Source organism: Penicillium expansum, assembly GCF_000769745.1.
Source record: "Penicillium expansum strain MD-8 chromosome Unknown contig167, whole genome shotgun sequence".
Taxonomy (NCBI): domain Eukaryota; kingdom Fungi; phylum Ascomycota; class Eurotiomycetes; order Eurotiales; family Aspergillaceae; genus Penicillium; species Penicillium expansum.
In genome coordinates, this window is record NW_015971534.1 from 244273 (window position 1) to 264053 (window position 19781).

The 19781-nt window shown below is 48.9% G+C and overlaps 6 protein-coding genes across 6 annotated transcripts; 3 read left to right on the forward strand and 3 right to left on the reverse strand.

Annotated features, from left to right (window-relative positions):
• Window positions 1-26: 26 nt before the first annotated feature.
• PEX2_051900 (glycine decarboxylase subunit P) lies at window positions 27-3200 on the forward strand (the record flags this gene model as incomplete). The annotated part of the gene is made up of 1 exon (XM_016742465.1): window positions 27-3200. One exon carries the CDS (start codon window positions 27-29, stop codon window positions 3198-3200), a length of 3174 nt encoding a protein of 1057 aa, XP_016592905.1.
• Window positions 3201-4147: 947 nt separating this feature from the next.
• Window positions 4148-5839, forward strand: PEX2_051910 (uncharacterized protein; the record flags this gene model as incomplete). The annotated part of the gene is made up of 2 exons (XM_016742466.1): window positions 4148-4490; window positions 4563-5839. The coding sequence occupies 2 exons, from the start codon at window positions 4148-4150 to the stop codon at window positions 5837-5839; spliced, it is 1620 nt and encodes a 539-aa protein (XP_016592906.1).
• A 280-nt stretch (window positions 5840-6119) lies between these two features.
• On the reverse strand, window positions 6120-8277 carry rglA (putative rhamnogalacturonase B; the record flags this gene model as incomplete). Its single annotated transcript, XM_016742467.1, has 12 exons — window positions 6120-6149; window positions 6206-6262; window positions 6312-6452; window positions 6514-6760; window positions 6814-7035; window positions 7087-7298; window positions 7348-7399; window positions 7447-7522; window positions 7572-7641; window positions 7694-7815; window positions 7871-7972; window positions 8022-8277. 12 exons carry the CDS (start codon window positions 8275-8277, stop codon window positions 6120-6122), a joined length of 1587 nt encoding a protein of 528 aa, XP_016592907.1.
• Window positions 8278-12537: 4260 nt separating this feature from the next.
• PEX2_051930 (putative nucleoside-diphosphate-sugar epimerases) lies at window positions 12538-13350 on the reverse strand (the record flags this gene model as incomplete). Its single annotated transcript, XM_016742468.1, has 2 exons — window positions 12538-13033; window positions 13091-13350. 2 exons carry the CDS (start codon window positions 13348-13350, stop codon window positions 12538-12540), a joined length of 756 nt encoding a protein of 251 aa, XP_016592908.1.
• A 1763-nt stretch (window positions 13351-15113) lies between these two features.
• cp8 (putative carboxypeptidase Y) lies at window positions 15114-16735 on the forward strand (the record flags this gene model as incomplete). The annotated part of the gene is made up of 4 exons (XM_016742469.1): window positions 15114-15680; window positions 15728-16088; window positions 16154-16608; window positions 16664-16735. The coding sequence occupies 4 exons, from the start codon at window positions 15114-15116 to the stop codon at window positions 16733-16735; spliced, it is 1455 nt and encodes a 484-aa protein (XP_016592909.1).
• Window positions 16736-17826: 1091 nt separating this feature from the next.
• Window positions 17827-18795, reverse strand: PEX2_051950 (SDR family NAD(P)-dependent oxidoreductase; the record flags this gene model as incomplete). Its single annotated transcript, XM_016742470.1, has 3 exons — window positions 17827-18020; window positions 18072-18173; window positions 18228-18795. 3 exons carry the CDS (start codon window positions 18793-18795, stop codon window positions 17827-17829), a joined length of 864 nt encoding a protein of 287 aa, XP_016592910.1.
• Window positions 18796-19781: the final 986 nt, after the last annotated feature.

Genomic DNA, 19781 nt, shown 5'->3' on the forward strand with positions numbered 1-19781 from the left:
AGCCCTCATTATCCTCCGGTCTCAGTATGGCGGCATCCCTGTTTGCCCTTCGCGGCGGCCGCCAGCTTGCTCTGCGGTCGCGTGTTCGCGTACCTACAATTGCCCGAGCTTCATTGTCACCATTGAACACTCGGAGAGCATTGAATACCTCGCAGCCCGCGACCCGTCGTGGTGTATATACTAGCTCCATCTCCGACCATGGAGATCCCCACCCCCAGGATATCTTCCAGCCTCTCGATACCTTCCCCCGCCGCCACATTGGGCCCTCCCCCGAGGCCGCGGCACAGATGCTCGCCGTGCTCGACCCGCCGGTGGCATCCTTGGATGACTTCGTGAAGCAGGTCCTGCCCGAGGACATTCTTTCCAAGAAGGATCTCAAGGTCTCCGAGCCCCACGCCGATATCAGCCTGTACCGCTCCAGTGTGCAGGGTGGTTTGGGCGAAACCGATATGCTCAAGCTGCTGGACACCTACAGGAAGCAGATTGATATCTCCGGCAAGACTTATATTGGAACCGGCTACTACCCCACCATTGTGCCCCCCGTCATTCAGCGTAATGTTCTCGAGAACCCTGCCTGGTACACCAGCTACACACCCTACCAGCCCGAGATCAGCCAGGGCCGTCTGGAGTCTCTCCTCAACTTCCAGACCCTGACAGCTGATCTGACTGGTTTGCCCTTCGCCAATGCCTCAGTTTTGGACGAGGCCACCGCCGCTGCCGAGGCCATGACTATGTCCTTCGCCACAATGCCCGCTTCTAAGCAGAAGAAGGCCGACAAGTCCTTCGTTGTGTCTCACCTCTGCCACCCCCAGACCATTGCAGTGATGCGGTCCCGTGCCGAGGGATTCGGAATCAACCTCGTGATTGGAGATATCTTGGCCGATGACTTCAAGATCGTCAAGGACCAGAAGGACCACCTGATCGGTGTCCTTGCCCAGTACCCCGATACCGAGGGAGGTATCTACGAATTCCAGGCTCTGAGTGACTCTATCCACGGCCAGGGTGGTACTTTCAGCGTAGCCACTGACCTGCTGGCCTTGACCGTTCTGAAGGCCCCCGGCGAGTTTGGCGCTGATATTGCCTTCGGAAGTGCCCAGCGTCTGGGTGTTCCCATGGGCTTCGGTGGCCCCCACGCCGCATTCTTCGCTTGTGCCGATAAGTACAAGCGCAAGGTGCCTGGTCGTGTCGTTGGTGTGTCCAAGGACCGCCTTGGTAACCGGGCTCTGCGTCTGGCTCTGCAGACCCGCGAGCAACACATTCGCCGCGAGAAGGCTACTAGCAACATTTGCACTGCTCAGGCTTTGCTTGCCAATATGACTGCCATGTATGCTATCTACCACGGCCCTGTTGGTCTCAAGTCCATTGCCCAGCGTATCATGTCCATGACTTCACTGCTGCGCGAGAAGCTTGTCAGCCTGGGTTATGATGTCCCGGTCCGCTCCAACAGCGCTGATGGTGGCGCTGTGTTTGACACTTTGGCTATTGAACTGTCCAGTGCTGCGGAGGCTGATGCCATCATGGCCGAGGCTCGCGCTGCCTCTGTCTTCCTCCGCCGTCTGGGCGGAAACAAGGTCGGTCTCTCTCTGGACGAGACTGTTGGCCGGGATGAGGTGAAGGGCATTTTGAACGTGTTTGCTGCTCACAAGTCTGCCTCTCCCGTCGAGGTCGATGGCACTCTTGGTCTCACCACTGTCCCCGCCAGCCTTGAGCGTACTTCCTCTTACCTGACCCACCCAGTCTTCAACACCTACCACTCCGAGACTGAGATGCTCCGGTACATCCACCACCTTGAATCGAAGGATCTGTCCCTGGCCCACTCCATGATTCCCCTCGGATCCTGCACCATGAAGCTCAACGCTACCACGGAAATGATTCCTGTCTCCTGGCCCGAGTTCTCCCAGATTCACCCCTTCATGCCTGCCGAGCAAGCTAAGGGCTACACAAAGATGATTGACGATCTGGAGCAGCAGCTGGCCGATATCACTGGTATGGCCGAGGTTACTGTGCAGCCCAACTCGGGTGCCCAGGGTGAGTTCGCCGGCCTTCGTGTTATCAAGAAGTACTTTGAGGCGAAGGGTGATGCCAAGCGCAACCTGTGCTTGATCCCTGTCTCTGCTCACGGTACCAACCCGGCTAGTGCCGCCATGGCTGGTATGCGTGTTGTGACCGTCAAGTGTGATACCAAGACCGGTAATCTCGACCTGGAGGACCTCAAGGCCAAGTGCGAGAAGCACAAGGATGAGTTGGCTGCGTTCATGATCACCTACCCCAGCACATTCGGTGTGTTTGAGCCCGGTGCTAAGGAGGCCTGCCGCCTGGTGCACCAGCACGGTGGCCAGGTCTACATGGACGGCGCCAACATGAACGCCCAAATCGGTCTCTGCTCGCCTGGTGAGATCGGCGCCGACGTGTGCCACCTGAACCTTCACAAGACCTTCTGTATCCCCCACGGTGGCGGTGGCCCCGGTGTCGGACCCATCGGTGTCGGCGAGCACCTGCGTCCCTTCCTGCCCTCGCACCCCACCAGCGAGTACCTGCAGTCGAAGCGCGGTGACACCTCCTCCCCTCCCATCTCCGCTGCTCCCTGGGGCAGTGCTAGCATCTTGCCGATCACCTTCAACTACATCAACATGATGGGCGACCGTGGCCTGACCCACGCTACCAAGATCACCCTGCTCAACGCAAACTACATCCTTTCCCGCCTGAAGCCCTACTACTCGATCTTGTACACCAATGACCACGGCCGCTGCGCACACGAGTTCATCCTCGACGTGCGCGCCTTCAAGGAGACCTGCGGTGTCGAGGCCATCGATATCGCCAAGCGTCTCCAGGACTACGGCTTCCACGCCCCTACTATGTCCTGGCCCGTCTCCAACACTCTCATGATTGAGCCCACCGAGTCCGAGAACAAGGCCGAGCTCGACCGATTCTGCGATGCCCTGATCTCCATTCGCAAGGAGATTAGCGAGGTCGAGTCTGGTGCCCAGCCTCGCGAGGGTAACGTGCTGAAGATGTCCCCCCACACTCAGCGCGACCTGCTCACCTCTGAGTGGGACCGCCCTTACACTCGTGAGCAGGCTGCTTACCCGTTGCCTTTGCTTTTGGAGAAGAAGTTCTGGCCTACTGTGACTCGTGTCGATGATGCCTTTGGCGACCAGAACTTGTTCTGCACTTGCGGGCCTGTCGAGGACACTGAATAGAGACAGATCTATAAAGATCTATGATACCCATGCTGCGCTGATTGCTTTTCGTTATTTCATATGGGGGCTCATTCTTCTGATGCCCACCTTTTCTGTGTATACATTCAACATTTCTTATTTTTGATGACGGTAGAAAAAGACTACCTACAGACTATGTCCTTACGAGGGCTGGATTGATTCAACATAATCATCCAGTATCCATGGAAGCTAAGAATAATACAATTCAAAGAATCAAAAGTGTTCTAGACATTCAAGTCGCTTCCAGTTTAAGACAACATCTAAATTAAATTTGTCTACTCCGTAAACAGTAACGACTATCACCATCGCAATCTTTATTTACTTGTTTGACAAACTTGAGGCTTTCGGCCTTATCGGAGGCTCGTTACCATACAGAACCGCAACATACTAAATTACCCTATCGTAAAGAAACTCACCCGCTCCAAATACCGTATCCCCCATGTATCACTATCGGAGACGGCCGACCCCGCTCTCCCCAATAATCTCCGTGGCCCTAATCATCCAGCCAACCCGCTTCAACCCACCCCACCCCGTCAATTTAGGTCTTGAATGTCTTGAAGGAACACTGGGAACATTCGAATCCAGCAGGAACAAGCTTGAAATTCTCCACAGCTCGGGGTCCACTGTTTCCAGGCAGTACTTCCTATCTGTGCCCCTCGCTTGGCAATAGGTAGCGAGAAGAATCAACTAGAAGACAGATATATGAACCTGTGTCCGACCTTCTTTTCTGCTCTTGTTGACTTTGAGTTGTTTCTTCGGCCTTTTTATTTCCACTGTGGAGCCTGATCTGCGTTTTTCATCTATAATATACACCAATACTTCTGATCTAGTTGCTTTCTAGAAAGCACTATACACCACTGCAGATATTCATCCTCAACTTGATCATATCTATACCAATAATTGACCTTTTTAAATATCTAACCGGCAATATGGGGTCTATTACCAGCGATGTGAGCTTGGAAACAGACTATGCTTTTACTGTCTACCGCGGCACATTCATTCAATCAATCCTGTCAGACTCGAACTCCAAGCCTAAATTGTCTCGCAATCAAGGCGCATTATGGGTCTCTGCTGTTGATGGCCGCATTCAAGGTTGGGACTGGCATGCCGGTGATGAGAATGGATTCACTAAATTGATGCGCCGGAGTGGGTGGGTTGATATCGACGCTGTTGAGGCCCAGGGGCAAGTCAATGGTCATGGTTCGAACATCAGAGTGAAGATTGTTACCGCAAACGAGGAACAAAACGAGTTCTTCTTCCCCGGTTTTATTGGTATGCATTACATCCTAAACCCCAACCAAGTCCCGGAGCCTAAGTCTCGATACTAACTACATATCAATCCAGACACCCACATCCATGCCCCGCAATACCGTAACGCGGGCCTTTTCGGCTCATCAACACTTCTAGACTGGCTAGAGACATACACATTCCCAGTAGAGTCACGCTTCGGGTCCGCACCAGACCCAAAAACAGGACACCAAACCCAAACCGACCCCAAAGACACACCACTCCCAGCCCAGCAAATCTACGACCAAGTAATCTCCCGCACTTTATCCCATGGAACAACCTGTGCCTCCTACTATGCAACAAACCACGTCCCAGCCACAAACGCCCTCTCATACCTCTGCCACACCCGCGGCCAACGCGCCTTCATCGGCCGCGCATGCATGGACAACCCGGACTTCTGCGTAGACTACTACCGCGACTTCAGCGCAGAAGACTCCATCGTCGCAACCCGCCAGACAATCGAATACATCCACACCCTGGACCCAGAAGGAAAGCTCGTGAAGCCGATTATCACACCGCGCTTCGCGCCCTCATGCACGAGACCCGCGCTACAGAGCCTCGGCGAACTAGCAGCAAGCTACTCGCCCACACTGCATATCCAGACGCATATCTCGGAGAACGTCAACGAGATCGCGCTCGTCAAGGAGCTCTTCCCTGAGGCAGACAGCTACGCCGCCGTGTATGATAAATACAACTTGCTGACACCGCGCACGATCCTCGCGCATGCGGTGCATCTCACGGCAGATGAGCGTTCTCTGATCCGCGCGCGTCAAGCGAAGATCTCGCACTGTCCGGCGTCGAATTCGGCGCTGGGGTCTGGGATTTGTCCTGTTAGGACGCTGCTTGACGAGGGGATTACAGTTGGGCTAGGGACGGATGTTAGTGGGGGTTATAGTCCTAGTATTCTTGAGGCGGCGCGGCAGGCCTGTCTTGCTTCGCGGTTGCTGGGTCAATCTTCTGCGTGGCAGAGGGATCATCCGAAGGGTGTTGATGGGCGGGAGAAATTGTCTGTCGAGGAAAGTCTTTACCTTGCTACGCGTGGTGGAGCGGCGGTTGTTGATATGGCGGGTGATGTTGGTGGGTTTGATATGGGGATGTTGTGGGATGTGCAGTTGATTCGGCTTGGTGGGGTTGAGTTGGTGGAAAGGAGTCCGCTGGATTTTGCTCCTGGTGATGGGAGTGCGGATCTTGTGAAGGCTGGTCCTGTGGGGAATGTTGATCTATTTGGGACGGAGAGTTGGGAGGAGAAGATTCAGAAGTGGGTTTGGAGTGGTGATGATCGGAATGTGAAGGCTGTCTGGGTTGGGGGGAGGTTGGTCCATTCAAGGGTTTGAATAGATCGTTTTCTTTGCATTTTTCAGGATTAGATTTCCTTTCTACATATGATATCTCAGTTTTAGATTCTAGTCTATATTTATGACAACTTGTTTTATGTTGGTATTAATCCTTCCTTCCTTTCTATGGGCAATCAATACTACAGCAAGTTATGTGATCCTGTGCAAGACACCGCCATTCGCATTCTTGCTATTTCGAAAGATATATACACAAATTAACATCTCCTCTGCTCCTCTGCTCCTCTGCTGTGTTCCAAAACTCAACTGTTGGTCTGAAAATTTACTGGAAGAGCTCCACGCAATCAAAGATCTATTGAGATAGGTAAGCTTCCATCGAAAAGACGAGATAATTAGAAAAGTACTCACAAAGTTCGGGCTCAAGTAAGTAACTCCAGAGCTACCAGAAGCAACACTGATGGTGATCTGAGCGAAATTAGCATTATGTCATCTGACTAGGCTCAAAGGTCCTTACAGTGTTAGTTCCAGAGACGATAGTTCCAGCCGGGATTGAAATATCGTAAACCTCGCCAAAACCTCTGTACGCGCCGCGAGTCACGCCACGGGAGTTGAGGTTAGTCGGGGCAGACGGGATGGAGCCGGAATAACTGTTGACCTATGTAAAGCGTCAGATGCATGCCAAGGGCTTGAATAGAGGGAAGATAGCTTGAACATACCGTAACCTGGGGCCGGCCAGATGCAAAGGAAAGGGTTGTGCCAATTCTCAGAGTCGCAGCCCCGGTCTGTGAAGAAGATGCCGTGAATTTGATTGTCATAGGTGAATTCACCGATTTGAAGAGAGCCATTGGGAAATCAGAGACTTGAGAGGTTCCGACTGTGTAAGTGCCCGGAGACCAGGATGACATGCGTGTATCGGAGGGGTGCATGCGGAGCTGGTTGGCCGCATTTCGGAAGCCGTTTGGTCTATGGATAGTCAATATCTGAACGGTTATATGAACTGAAATCAATTCACTTACGTTCCATCCCAGTCTCCAATTTTGAAGACTGTTGTTCCGGTCTTCACAGACCCGGAGATACTCTTCGACGTGGTTGATCCGGCAGTAACAGTCACCGAAGAGGTGGCAACGGCATATTCGCCCTGATAGTACACCATGGTGTAGGTGCCGGGCTTCATGGCAGGGGAAGTGAAAGCACCAGAAGACGAAGCGTAGGTCCAGTACTGTGCAGCATCATTTTTCCTGTCTTGAACTTAGATATGTGCTCATCCAGACGATCTGCATGGAACATACCAGTGAACAACCCATTTGAAAGCCGAGTCAGCCCCGGATGCTGTACCCTTGACATAGCCTCTACCAGATGTGGCGACGTATCCCTTGATATCGAGGTCGGCAAAGAACGACGTGTCAAGCTTGGAACTGGGGGTACCGCTCCGGCTGAAGGTCATCGAGTACGGGCCGTGCAAGCCCTGGCGGTAGCTCTCGGTCTGAACGTGTCCGGAGTTCTGTATAGAGTAAGAGTCCGTTATTAGGTGAGCCACAGTGAGTACATACCATGTACCAGTATAGGCCAATGTAAGAGCCGACATTGTTGGTGTTGATATCACTGGTGCATATTAGCCTGGATCAGGTCATGTGGGCTGAGGAGCTTACCGATGGAAAGGTCCGCCAGCGGATGTCTCGTATTGGTTCAAGATCATGCATACGCGGTGTGCGCTGCCGGAAACACCTGTTTGTGTTATGATAAATCGCATCAAACCGGATAGGGGTGTTCTTACAGTGGATATTGTCATCAATGAACCGTTGGCTAGAGTAGAACTTGCTTCGCGTTTGTCCATTAACCAAAAACTGATATATGTTAGCTGTTTGTATTTAAAAGAAGGCTTCATAGGAGCCTTACCACATCCTCTCCCTCAACAACAGTACCACCTCCAATATTGGACACATCGCCGAACGGCTCTTCATTGGGGAGTAGGTCTGCGTTTAGGCGGGCGATGTATCGAAGTTCTCCGATGGTGGGCTCTGAAGAAAATAATTAATATAGACACTACATTTGAGAAACAAGGGGACGACTAACCAGCAGTTGTGTATGTCGCCATGTGGATGATCGAATCTCCCTTGTGGACAACATAGTAATGTGTCAAGGTGGACGTTTCGCAGGTCACTTTGATATAGTCGCCTATATTGATCAGCACATTTTCCAACACACATCCTCTTTCTCAACTCACCACTCTGAGTCGCAGACACAGTTGCACTACCAAGACCCGATCCGATATGAGAACCAGTTGACTTGTATTGAAGCTCGGATCCATAGTAATTGATGGAAGTAATGTCGCAGCTTGTCCGGCTGACAGTAAACTGGAGGGGGTTTGATGAGCCAGCATCAATCACATAGGAAACAGAGCTAGTAGTAATCCCGAAGGCCGCGGACGCTTGCTCAGCCAAAAGGGCTAGCGAAGCAATGGCCAAGGACTTGAAAAGCATTATGTCCAACGAGTATTGTAGATAAACTTATTGTCACATAATAGGCATTGAAGGGCAGACAAACAGCATAATATATAGGATAGTACTTTTGTTTCTTCATACTGAAACAATGCATATTGGAAGGTGGAGATTAGCTGGCTGAAGCTCCGTTTCTGCAGAGTGCTCCGTGGATTTGCTCATAGTTCCACCAATGGCGTTTCTGCCCCTTGGTGGCTGCATGATTTCCATTCCAGCAACGGACAGTCTGCAGACTCGACAAAAAGGTTGCTCGTTGAAGATAAGCACAAGGCTAGCTTCAGTGAGGGCTGCAAATTCCCCGGACAGTACATAGCTCGTAAACAGCTCGTAGAGTGGAAGTATAGCATTGGGCGGGATTTTGTACATACCGCCTTCAAAATTATGCCAGTTCTGCCTGGCAAAAACAGGCACGTGACGGGTGTTGAGAGGGCGGGAGTGTTTTAATAGGCAGGCGGTATGTATAAACAGAGCGGCACATAGGGGTACGAAATCCCGCCCAAGACTTCAGAGATCCCAGCCTTGCCAAGAGCCCCTCCAACTCCGTGTGGGGTGACCCCGTACGGAGTATTGATCGAAGAGTCTGATTTCTGAAACATATTGATGTTTCAATGGATCTCTTAATCCAAATGGGTAAATTCTCCGACTATTTTAACCTCCCGGAAAAGAATCCTTCCCATCCCCAAAGTGCGGAATATATTGTCCCGACAGGCCGATACAGCCATCGGATGCTACTCCGTATGTAGTATCCAGGAGGTGAATACCTACAACATAGGGAGTAGCGCGCTTATAAATCAAAATTTCCAAATGGAAAAAACAGGAGGAGTTCACTGTTATGCAGTCAATGCTGTTAAGAGTGCAAGCCCCTGCCTTGAGCCCCAGGCCAAAGCAAGCACATCCCGGAATTTATCCAATCTAAATATAGCTCCTTCGTTCGCTCTTGGATTCTACAAACTGAGAAACCCAAGAGATCAAGAAAGATACATAAACCATAATAAATCAAAAGGATGAACAAACATGGTGTTTACTAGTACATAGAGCCATCGCCTGTTCGAGAAAGGACTGAGATTGAAATGAATCCTAGCCATCACACACATCATCAATGAAGAAAGGAGCGTGATATCCCGAGATATTGGGTCATACAAGATAGACTGTTACAAAAATAACCCAAATATTGAAAGCCACAAATAACCAAAAAAATCAAAATCCGGCATTTCCGAACCAGATAGATGCGTTCCAAATTGGAAAGCAATTACCGAGGCGGAGGAGCGGACCAACCAAGTAGGTCAGACACGCTTGGCAGCATGGCTAGTAGACTAGTAAGTTGTTGTCTCAGAACATGTTGTAAGAACATTGAGAAATAACTTCCACGAGCATACCTGTTAATGTGGAGTCCAGACTTAGGGGAATTGCCCACACTCGGTGCCTGGTACAATTGGTTTCATTGGTCCACCCCCTGTCTTGGTACAGGCACTTATATTAGTGGCAGAGGCATCTGGAATCGCAGACGCCAAGATTATGCTGCACAGAGCGAGCATGTTGCCAAATTGGAAATACTTCATTGTGTGTAGAAGAAAAAGTAGATTGTAGCGTGGTTATTCCAACATAGGTGCTGTTCATCTCTTTATTTATATTCCTAAGGGAGGTGACTTTGATGACATGTCTTAAAGAAGCAGTAGGATATCTCTTTAGGGGGTTTCTTATTCAGACGAGGATAATTATCTATTGAGTCACTTTCACAGGTCAAGATCAGCGTTCTGTGACCCCGACCTTCGCGAGAACATGGGGTTGATTGGGTGAAAAAAATCCAAATTTGTGCTACGTTGTGTTGACAAAGAACAACATCGCATTGGTGAGCAGAAATTCCAGCACCCATACTTGAAAGGCTGTTACGCTTTTTGACGCCTTCCTGCTGAAAATGGGGTTCAATAGACTTAGCTGATAAACGCGGTGTTAAAAGTGCCTATCACTTGGCTTACTTGACTTGCCCTAGTTCTCCTTCAGGTCATCATTTCTTTTTGATTGGTGGAGCTCACTTTCCACACTTGACGGATATTCATTGGAAAATTGTGGATTAATATAGGCTTTTTTAACACTCAGTTTGTAGTCTTGTCGGACAATTTTTTTTTATATATACTGAGATATAATGCAGATTTCAATGCCGAATTCCAATCAACAAGAACACTACTTCGGTGATCAAGGAAGGTACCCCCTCAGGAAGTTCTTTCCTACCCTCAGCCCTTTCAAGAGTGTATTTGACGCGCAGAAAGTGATTCAGGACTTAGATAAGAAGATATATGGCTATCAGAATCTGACCTGATGGACTGCCTGAGGACCAGTTTTCTTGATATCTCGATCAACCCTACACATCGTTCAACTACGTTTGGCGCTGATGAAAGGTGTATGTTCTGAATTCTGTGTGTGTCCTTTGATGATGCGAAGGTCCTTGCGTATGAGCGTCCGTTTTGTAAGCCGGGGCTTGGGATTACATGTCAGCGGTGTGCTGCTGGGTCGCTCGCCTGCTTCCGCGCGCGGTGTAAATCTGCTCGAAGATCTACGTCAGGGCTCTTCAAGGATGGACTGAAGCCTCAGCCCACCAGTTCATACGAGCGAGTTGATTGCGCAGGGCAACCCTGAATCTCTGGCTTGTGCGCTCAGATTGGCCGTCCGCCTGGGGGTGGTAAGGCTTCACGAAGAATATATCGACTTTGAGTAGCGTGAAGGTTGACATGCAGTAAAGAAACTCAAAAATCCTTTTCATTAGGCTTCTCATGTATTATTTTCTAAAATCGTTGAGCATATTCTCAAGTCGCGCGTGAGCACTAGAGTTCCTAGTTACCTAAGGTCAATCTAATTCCAGATGTCTCTTTCTTCTTCCATCTCCTCCAGCTCACCTTGACCGTTTCATCTCGAATCACCTACCACCACCGGGTGCTTTACCAGATCGGCATAGACCCTCTCATCTCACCTCAACCATGGCTGAGTAAGATAACACTTCCTCACTACTACAACAAGGGTTACACTGACATTAATAGGCGTGATATCCCCTCGGATTTCCGTACTATTGGGGGCATTATGGTTATCCCAGCCCCAATTTGGGGGACTGGCCAGCTACCTCCAGGTGCCTGCACAAATCAAATTTGTTTGCTGAGTTGCGGTTGTGCCCGAGAGGGCAGGTACATTAAGTCGAAGCTACTACAACTCCTTTCCACAATGGCTCTCCGCCGTGAGCCAGTCCTACGTGAAAAAAATCCTACGCAGAGCCTTTGAATTCCACGAGAAGATTGGAGGGAACATCGCCAATGTTGAGGCTGCCTACATTCAATGCATCGGACGAATGAACGAGCAGGAGTATGAATCTTGTCTTAAGGACAAAGGCCCCTTCAATGCGTGTGTCGTGATCGATACCCTGGGTTGGCCAAAGGAATGTGCCAATTGTCATTGGAAGAACAGATCTGAACTGTGCAACTTTTACAAGGCCCCCGGACCAAAGCACCTTGTGATACCCCAGGGCAGTGTCACTGCTCCTGTGGCTTCTTCACACCTCTACGCATAAACCTACGAAGTATCACGGCCAATCTCAGGGCGGGAACCCGACAGACAGCTGCTATCCGAACCGCTGCCGACGAAGTTGCAACGATCTCACCGAGGTATTCAGCAATCTTGAGACCTTCATATGCCGACAGTAGGCAGTCAACCCATATGTCTTTCGCACTTGATTTCTATCAAGCATACTAGCCTTAGTTTGCGTTCATTCCCTATGGCATCACATTTTCTAATCCAAGATTTTCTATTCCCAATAAAGTTAACCTGTTCACCATAATCCAAGCATGTAATCGCTAGAAGATATGAAACGAGGATACCGGGATAACATATACTGCACCTTGCGATAAAAGCGCGCGCCGTGTTTTGCTAGGTACATATAATGGATGCCCATCTCAAACTGAACGCTTGCTTGTACTCCTTACTTGGGGCATGGCCATATGAGGTATGGGCAAGGGTCGAGAATCCTATAGTCCCCTTATATAAAAGCGAATGTAGGTATTTATACCTATTTACATACATGGTCAAACCTAGAGAGCTGCGGCCTGGATTAACCAATGAGAAAAATTCGTATCAATCTTCCGTGGAGTGATATTCATGCCAAGGTTATTAGGCACGAGTAGGAACAAATAGTAGAAGATTACCTTATTAAACATTTATATACATACTAAACCATTCCTATCATAATAGCCCGCTAGGCGCTCACAGCCCCAAGATTCTCCGCATACCAGCGTTCTCAACGATGTAACCCCCTCCGAGTCTGAACACCCCCGGGCCCTGCAATTTTTCTTCATAGCGTCCCATCGCCATTTCCGTCAAGAACGACCCAAGGTGCTCTGTTGGAGAATGCATCGACTTCATGAAACACCGCACACCCGGGGCAAGCAAAGCTATTCCGATGTTTGACACGATTCCAGCAGACGGAATATATGGTTTGATGGCATCGTGCGTTGCCGGATCAACGAATGCAGGCCTCACGCTATCGACCCGAAAGCTTGGCTTTAGCTCTGATAGCGCTCCAAGAAGCGTTTCAGTCTCGCCCTTTACTCTCGCAAAGATCGGTGAGAATCGCCCTGGAGCCTGGGTGGCTCCTTCACCAGACACATGGATGAATCGGAAGGGATGGTCTGATGGCTGAATTGTGGAAAACGCATTGGCAGCTGCCATGGTATAATCCTTGGTTATCTTAACATATTGCCTAGTAATTATTAGTTTCAATATATATGTAACAAAGGGGTCTCAAAATCTCTCGTACTCTTTGGTGACGTTGTTCTGGCTTGTCCCTAGGGCCCAAACACATCCATCCGCATCTTTCAGTTGCTCGAGCAGCTCTGGCTTGTATGATTCAAAGTCTGTGTGGGTGATGACATGAACACGTGGGTCTTTTGCATCTTCTGCCATTCGTACGGGGCTTCGGCTCAGGATTGAGATCTTGGACACTGCTGCGTTTTTGAGCATGGCGTCGAGCACTGAAGACCCGACTAGCCCTGTTGCCCCAGTGAGAATAAGATGCATATCGGAAATTGTTGAATGTGCTGGAATTTATGTAAAGGCTGGATGTTAAAAGTGAGACGGGGGAGATTAACGGCTATTATATACCTCTAATCTGTTTCGTAGTTCCGAATGCTTAAGTCCGCAACAGACTACCTAGCGGCTGATGCTGACGTTGCACTAACCATATTCGGTTAGTACGCACACTACTAGTGGGGCACCATGGAGATTCTACGCGTGTTTATTGGCTGGATCTAAACACCACTATCTACCTTAACCCCATTGGGAAGAGGCTTACCACGGATTATCATCAGCTCAGTATTACACAGTGTTTGCACCTTCGGTTCATAAAGTCGTAACACCACTACCACACCTCTAAGAGAAATGCAGGTATCGAATCCCAGCTTATATGGTACGAGTGCCACGTAGAAAATCTAATAAGAAGTAAAAGATATTGTCAAAATTGAAGGGTATAATGTGGGAAAGAGTACAGTCATTTTTACCATTAGACCATAACAAAAACCTCAGTTCCTGTTTAGGGCCTAGGGGGGTCAAATTCCTAGTTTGACATATAACAAATCGTGTAAAAAAAAGCAAGGAGTAAGATTCAAAACAGACTCACACACTGGCCTGAGATGTCGGCAATATCTTAGAGATGTAGGGTCAGGTCACACGGCTGAGGGGAAAGTCAAAGAAAAAATGACCTAACTTCTCTTACGCTTGCCAGCCGCGAGGTGAAATATTCAGTGCTCCAAGTTTCTCCCAGACGTGTTTCGTTGGCAAGGTAAAATACCAAGGCAAGTACGCCTCCTAAGCTTTCGCTTCCTTCCCCGTGCCTTCCTCTTTGACTCTACTCAACCGTGCCTTCTCATAGAGTCTCAATCTAAACCATACATGGATGGATGCCATGGGAGTGCTGACTTTGCTCTCTCACGTTTTCTGGAAGCCCTGGAACCACCCAGTTGAAGTATATATACCGAGATTGCAAGACAAAAGCGGAAAACACCTATCAAACATGATGCCAGCCAATGCCTGACAAAGTCACGAGGCAGCGTATGATCCACGACTGAGATAATACAGCCCAGGCGTGTGGCGAAGCAGTCTCTGAAATTTGCAGACTGTCCAGATCTGTCAATCACAACAGTCCCTCTGGACTCACATCCTCCACCTTCCTCAACCCCAAGATCATCAAAGCCGATGCAAATTATACTGATAATACATTTCAAAGGGAAATAAGGTCATGGAAAATCTAGAAATCTCAGTCCGAATCAACGAATATGTAGGCGATACGGAAGATATTGTATCTGCCATCCCTACCACGACTTCGGGGCTGACGGCATTCTTTGCTTTGATTCTAACGCGCGAAGATAGGATAAAATATTTTTGCCAAAGCGCGAACTTTAATCTTCAAGGATGTAAAATAGGAAGAAAGGAAGAGATGATGTCTAAATTGATTTGCAAAGTAGACCACTTAGTGATGGCCCTGGGAGAAATTGGGGGGGGGGGAGGATCTCTTCGCTTTTTCTGAGGTGAGATTTTTCCAGAGATCTCCAAATCTAGAGCCTCACAGATTTGAAGGATGATTGGTCCAGGCATACTATCCGTAATCATGAAATAATCCCTGACAAAAACGAATAAGCCCTAAGCCTCTTAGCGTTACAGAGTAGTGGAGGGTAGGTCCGAGGTCCGAACTCCGACCTTTTAATCTGACGCAGACCAATAGGCATTATAATACCAGCTTTGCCATTATTTTCCTTCTCTCTCAAATTCCCTCATTCATCACTAAAATGTGGAAGTTTTGGCTTGCTACCCTACTCGGCGTGGGTCATGCCTCGCAGACTGTGCTCCGACCAGAGCCCTCGGGGTCGAACTTCACCACGTTTCAAAGTCCAAATTCACCCCATTCAGTACGCATCCGACAACAAAACGAGTCTATCTGTGCCGCGGGATCTGCACAGTACACAGGATGGTTAGATATTGGCCCGAAGCACCTGTTCTTCTGGTACTTCGAAAGCCAGAATGATCCGATCGCCGACCCACTAACGTTGTGGATGAACGGTGGGCCCGGAGGCTCTAGTATAATGGGCCTGCTTGAAGAAAACGGGCCATGCCTCATAAACGAGCACGGCAATGGAACCGTTCACAATCCATGGGGCTGGTCTCGAAATTCATCATTGCTTTTCGTCGACCAGCCAGCCGATGTGGGCTGGTCTTATATTGACGAGGGCTATGAGGTCGCGCGCGATTCTCAAGAGGCTGCGGTTGACATGCACCGTTTTCTTCAAATCTTTATATCTGAGATCTTCCCACACAAACGCTTCTCGGATTTCCATATCTCCGGTGAATCTTATGCAGTGAGACTTACCCCTTGCCATTCTGTATGCACTTCTAACACCTTTAGGGCAAATACATCCCCTATCTCGGGGTTGAGATCGTGACTCAGAATCAGCAATATCCTTCAGAGCCCCAGATCAACCTCAAGTCATGCCTGATAGGTAATGGATTTATGTCATCCAAGGATATCACCTTTGGGTACTGGGAGACACTTTGCACGACCAATCCTGGCGTTTCCACGCCGGTGTTCAATCAAACCCGGTGCGATATGATAGCTGCCAACATGCCGCGATGCATGGAGCTATACGATACTTGCACCGTAAAGCCCGACGTTGCAATCTGCACGGCAGTATATTCCGTTTGCTACGAAGAAATCGTTGGTCTGTATGAGGAGGAGAGCAAGAAAGGAGGCCGTAATCGGTTCGACAGTATGACCTTCCTATCTACTCGCAATATGCCACTTTACCTAATGCAAAGAAATCAACAGTTACAGCCCCGTGCGAGATAGATGGTGTGTGCTACAAAGAAGCAGCTTATATTGAGCAGTATCTGAACTCCCCCGTGGTTCGAGAAGCCCTTTCGCCACCGCAGGGGAAGGAGTACAGATTTGAGTCCAGCGCCGTGGCTGACGCCTTTGCAACAACGCCGGAGGCGATGACGTCTTCATCCGACCATATCATTTTCCTACTTTCTCATGGGGTCGATTTCCTGGCCTACCAAGGAAACCTTGACCTAGCTTGCAATACAGCAGGAAACCTCCGGTGGGCTAACTCGCTTGCCTGGAAGGGACAGACCGAGTTTACATCAAAGCCGCTGCTTCCTTGGACTTCAAATATCGCGGGACGTATTGAACCGGTCGGCACTGCAAAAGAGGTTCGTGTGCAGTTGGACGGGCTGGCAGAGAAATCGCGGTTTGCATTTGTGACGGTTGATGGGGCGGGTCATATGGTAAGTCTATCTATCCGGACATGTTAATCTGAGCACATGCTGATGGTTATAATAGGTTCCTCAGGACCGCGGTGATGTGGCCCTCGATATTTTGACCAGATGGATTGCGGGTGATTCCTTTGCTTAGTCCTGGAACCACGCCATCAGGGAAATACTATCGGCGTCTTCTAAAGATGCAGTGACTGCTGCGCTGCCTCTTAGAAAAAGTTCAATGATGGTCCCTCTGATGCTTTTCCAAGGTATTCAGTATTATAGACCGAAGGCTTCATATAAGTACAATACTCGGTCTACATCGCGTTCTCCAAATGTAAAACAAAGCACTTGTCTACCTAGTCTTTATCATGGGAAGCTGTTCGTCTTCGTACCTAACGCTGCATTGTAGGCATACTTGTTTATCAACAATGTCTTACGGACAAGATTATCTCTCTAGGAAGAACTGGCGATTTCATTGCCCAAATAGGGACCTCGGGATCTTGGAGGAGCATTGGAACATCCATGGATTCGATGCGAGCAGTGGCTGACGCCCGGTCGGTTATGTGGAACCGTTTTGTTTACTTTCATGCTATTGAATAACAAGGAGGGGATGGGAAGAGGGCTCTTCATCTCGCTGCTGATACGCGAAATCTGGAGATGGCTCGTCTTTTGCTTGAGCACGGCGCTTCCACTAAGATTAAGGATTCCATTGGGTATACTCCTTCCGAGCGTAGCAGGGGCGCAGAGGTGACTATGCTTATTCGGAATTGGGCTGATCAAGCTGCGGCTTCGGATCCTAAAGGCAAGAGAGCTTCGCGCCCTCCGAGGGCGGCAGTGGCTGCACCCCCAGAATATGTTGCATGAGTTCTCACACGTCTCGTAGCCCGTTGTACGGCTATGAATTTGCTATGTCGTTTTGTTTATGATACCACAATTGATACTATAGATTAATACTGGAATAGTCGACCCCTTATGCGGCTTTGTCATGTCTTTCGGTAGTCCCTTGGTAGTCCCTTTGGTGGTCTTTTTCATGTCGCTTTTTAACATCTGAAGATCTATAGCTAGACGGCATAAAAAGGCCGAAAGAGGCTTATAAGTTGCAGAGGAGCTTTCAGTATACAAGTAGGAATAATCTTGAGGGTTGTAAAAGGATTCATAATTCCAGAGAGCGCTTCAACACTTGTCCTTTGCTCTAGGATAACTGTTAAAAAGTTGTGAAGCGTCAACAGACCAACAGTGAATCACTTAACGAGCAGTATAACCGCCATCAACTGGAAGACAAACTCCAGTCACCCAGCTGGCGTCATCACTTGCCAACACAACAGCTGTACGAGCAATATCCTCCGGCATCCCAGGTCCTTTCAACGGATGGCGCCTTTTTAGGTCTTCCCAAGGAGTCAAGTTGGTAGTTGTCTCCTTGAAGATAGCCGTTTGAGTGTCTGCAGTTTTGTTAGTGAAAGTTTGGTCAATCTCTGAATCGATTAACCTACAGCCAGGACAAATCGCGTTGATATGAATGTTATCTGGGGCATAATCCAGAGCCATCTGCCTCGTCAGATTACTCACAGCACCCTTTGATGCACAGTACGATGCTAGGTAAAGTATCAGCAACGTTCAGCTCCACAGACTGGGGATTTAAAACTTACGATTCTCCAGCCCACCGATCATACCCATAATGGAAGAAATATTGATTATCCAGCCCCGATCTCCGGAAGAATGAGGTTCTTGTGCCAACATTTGAGTAAGAGCGTACTTGCAACCCAGAAACACAGACTTGGTGTTGACACGCATGGTCGTATCCCAGGTCGTCTCGTCGGTCAGATGTAGTACAGCAGGCGTCCGTGCCTCGATGCTGATCCCAGCATTGTTGACCAAACCAAGGAAGTTGTCAGATTGGTTATTCAAGATTTTTATCATCAGGCTTTCATACATGTCCAATCGTCCATATTCTTTCACAGCGACTTGGACTAAGTTCTCCATCTGCGTTGCGTCCCCAACATCCGTCCGCACAAAGATCGCCTGCCCACCGTCCCTAACAATTAGATCGTGCGTCGTGATCTCGGCCTCCTCTTGGGATCGCGCAGTTGGTGTTAGATCAGCGCAGACCAATTTTGCTCCCTCTTGGACATAGCGAATAGCGATCGCTCGTCCTAAGCCGGACGAAGATCCAGTGACGATAGCTACTTTGTCTTGCAAGCGAAATGATTGCGGCATAATTATTTGAATACCTCCTTCGCAAGATGACGGTCATTTAAGAATATATAATAGTAAGGAAAGAGGGGTCTTATCCGTGTCAGACGCCATGGCTTTATACGCTGGCAAGTTATAGAGTTGGAAACTCGGCCGAAGTGCTCGTCGACACGAGGTACCCTTTATGGAATACAATCCAACATTTGTATGACGTTCTCGCCTGTTGCAGAATGTCAAAATCTGCAGACCATATTTGTAAATCGGGCCGAGTCCGACTTCTATAGCCGAGAAGCCTGGGGAAAGCGATGCGAGGATTGATTGAAATAGGCGGAAGGCGTGCCGAGCGGTATCGCTTCACCTTCCATCTTGGGATGCATGGTGGCTTTTACCCCCTTTCTCTCGCCACAATGTGCTCCAAGTGTGGCTCATCTCAAATCATTATTCCGAGAATGGTGTTGAATTGAGAATTGGATACAATCTACCCTGCAGGTGTGCCATTCTTGCCTGTATCACCATGTGAGATGTCCACAAGACGGGAAGGGGTGAACTATTGTGCAACCTTGCACAGAGTTGATAGAAGCATTTGACTTAGATTGATAACGTGTACGGAATAGTCTTTTGAATATTGAAGTTTTGAATATTCCCAAACTGAAGCTTAGGTTGTTACATAGACAACCTTTTGTGTGTATATTATGATACCCGTGGCCCTAGTATTCTCATCAATATACCACCTTCACATGACCAGATCATACTCTAAGTTGTACACATATCCCCCATTTTGCTCCTCTGATATATTTTTGACGGGAGAGCTATTCCATCGCGTCACATGATGCCTTAAGAAGGGGGAAAAGAGGGAAAGAAGGAAAGAGGGGAGAAGGATCGTAAAAGGGGCCCGCTCCCGGAACCCCGTGAGGAAGAAAATCGCGTGGAATAATCGTTCCATGTCAAATCAAGCCACAAAGAATTATGTACCCCGTATGGAATATGTTTCTACGGGTAGCGCAGCATTG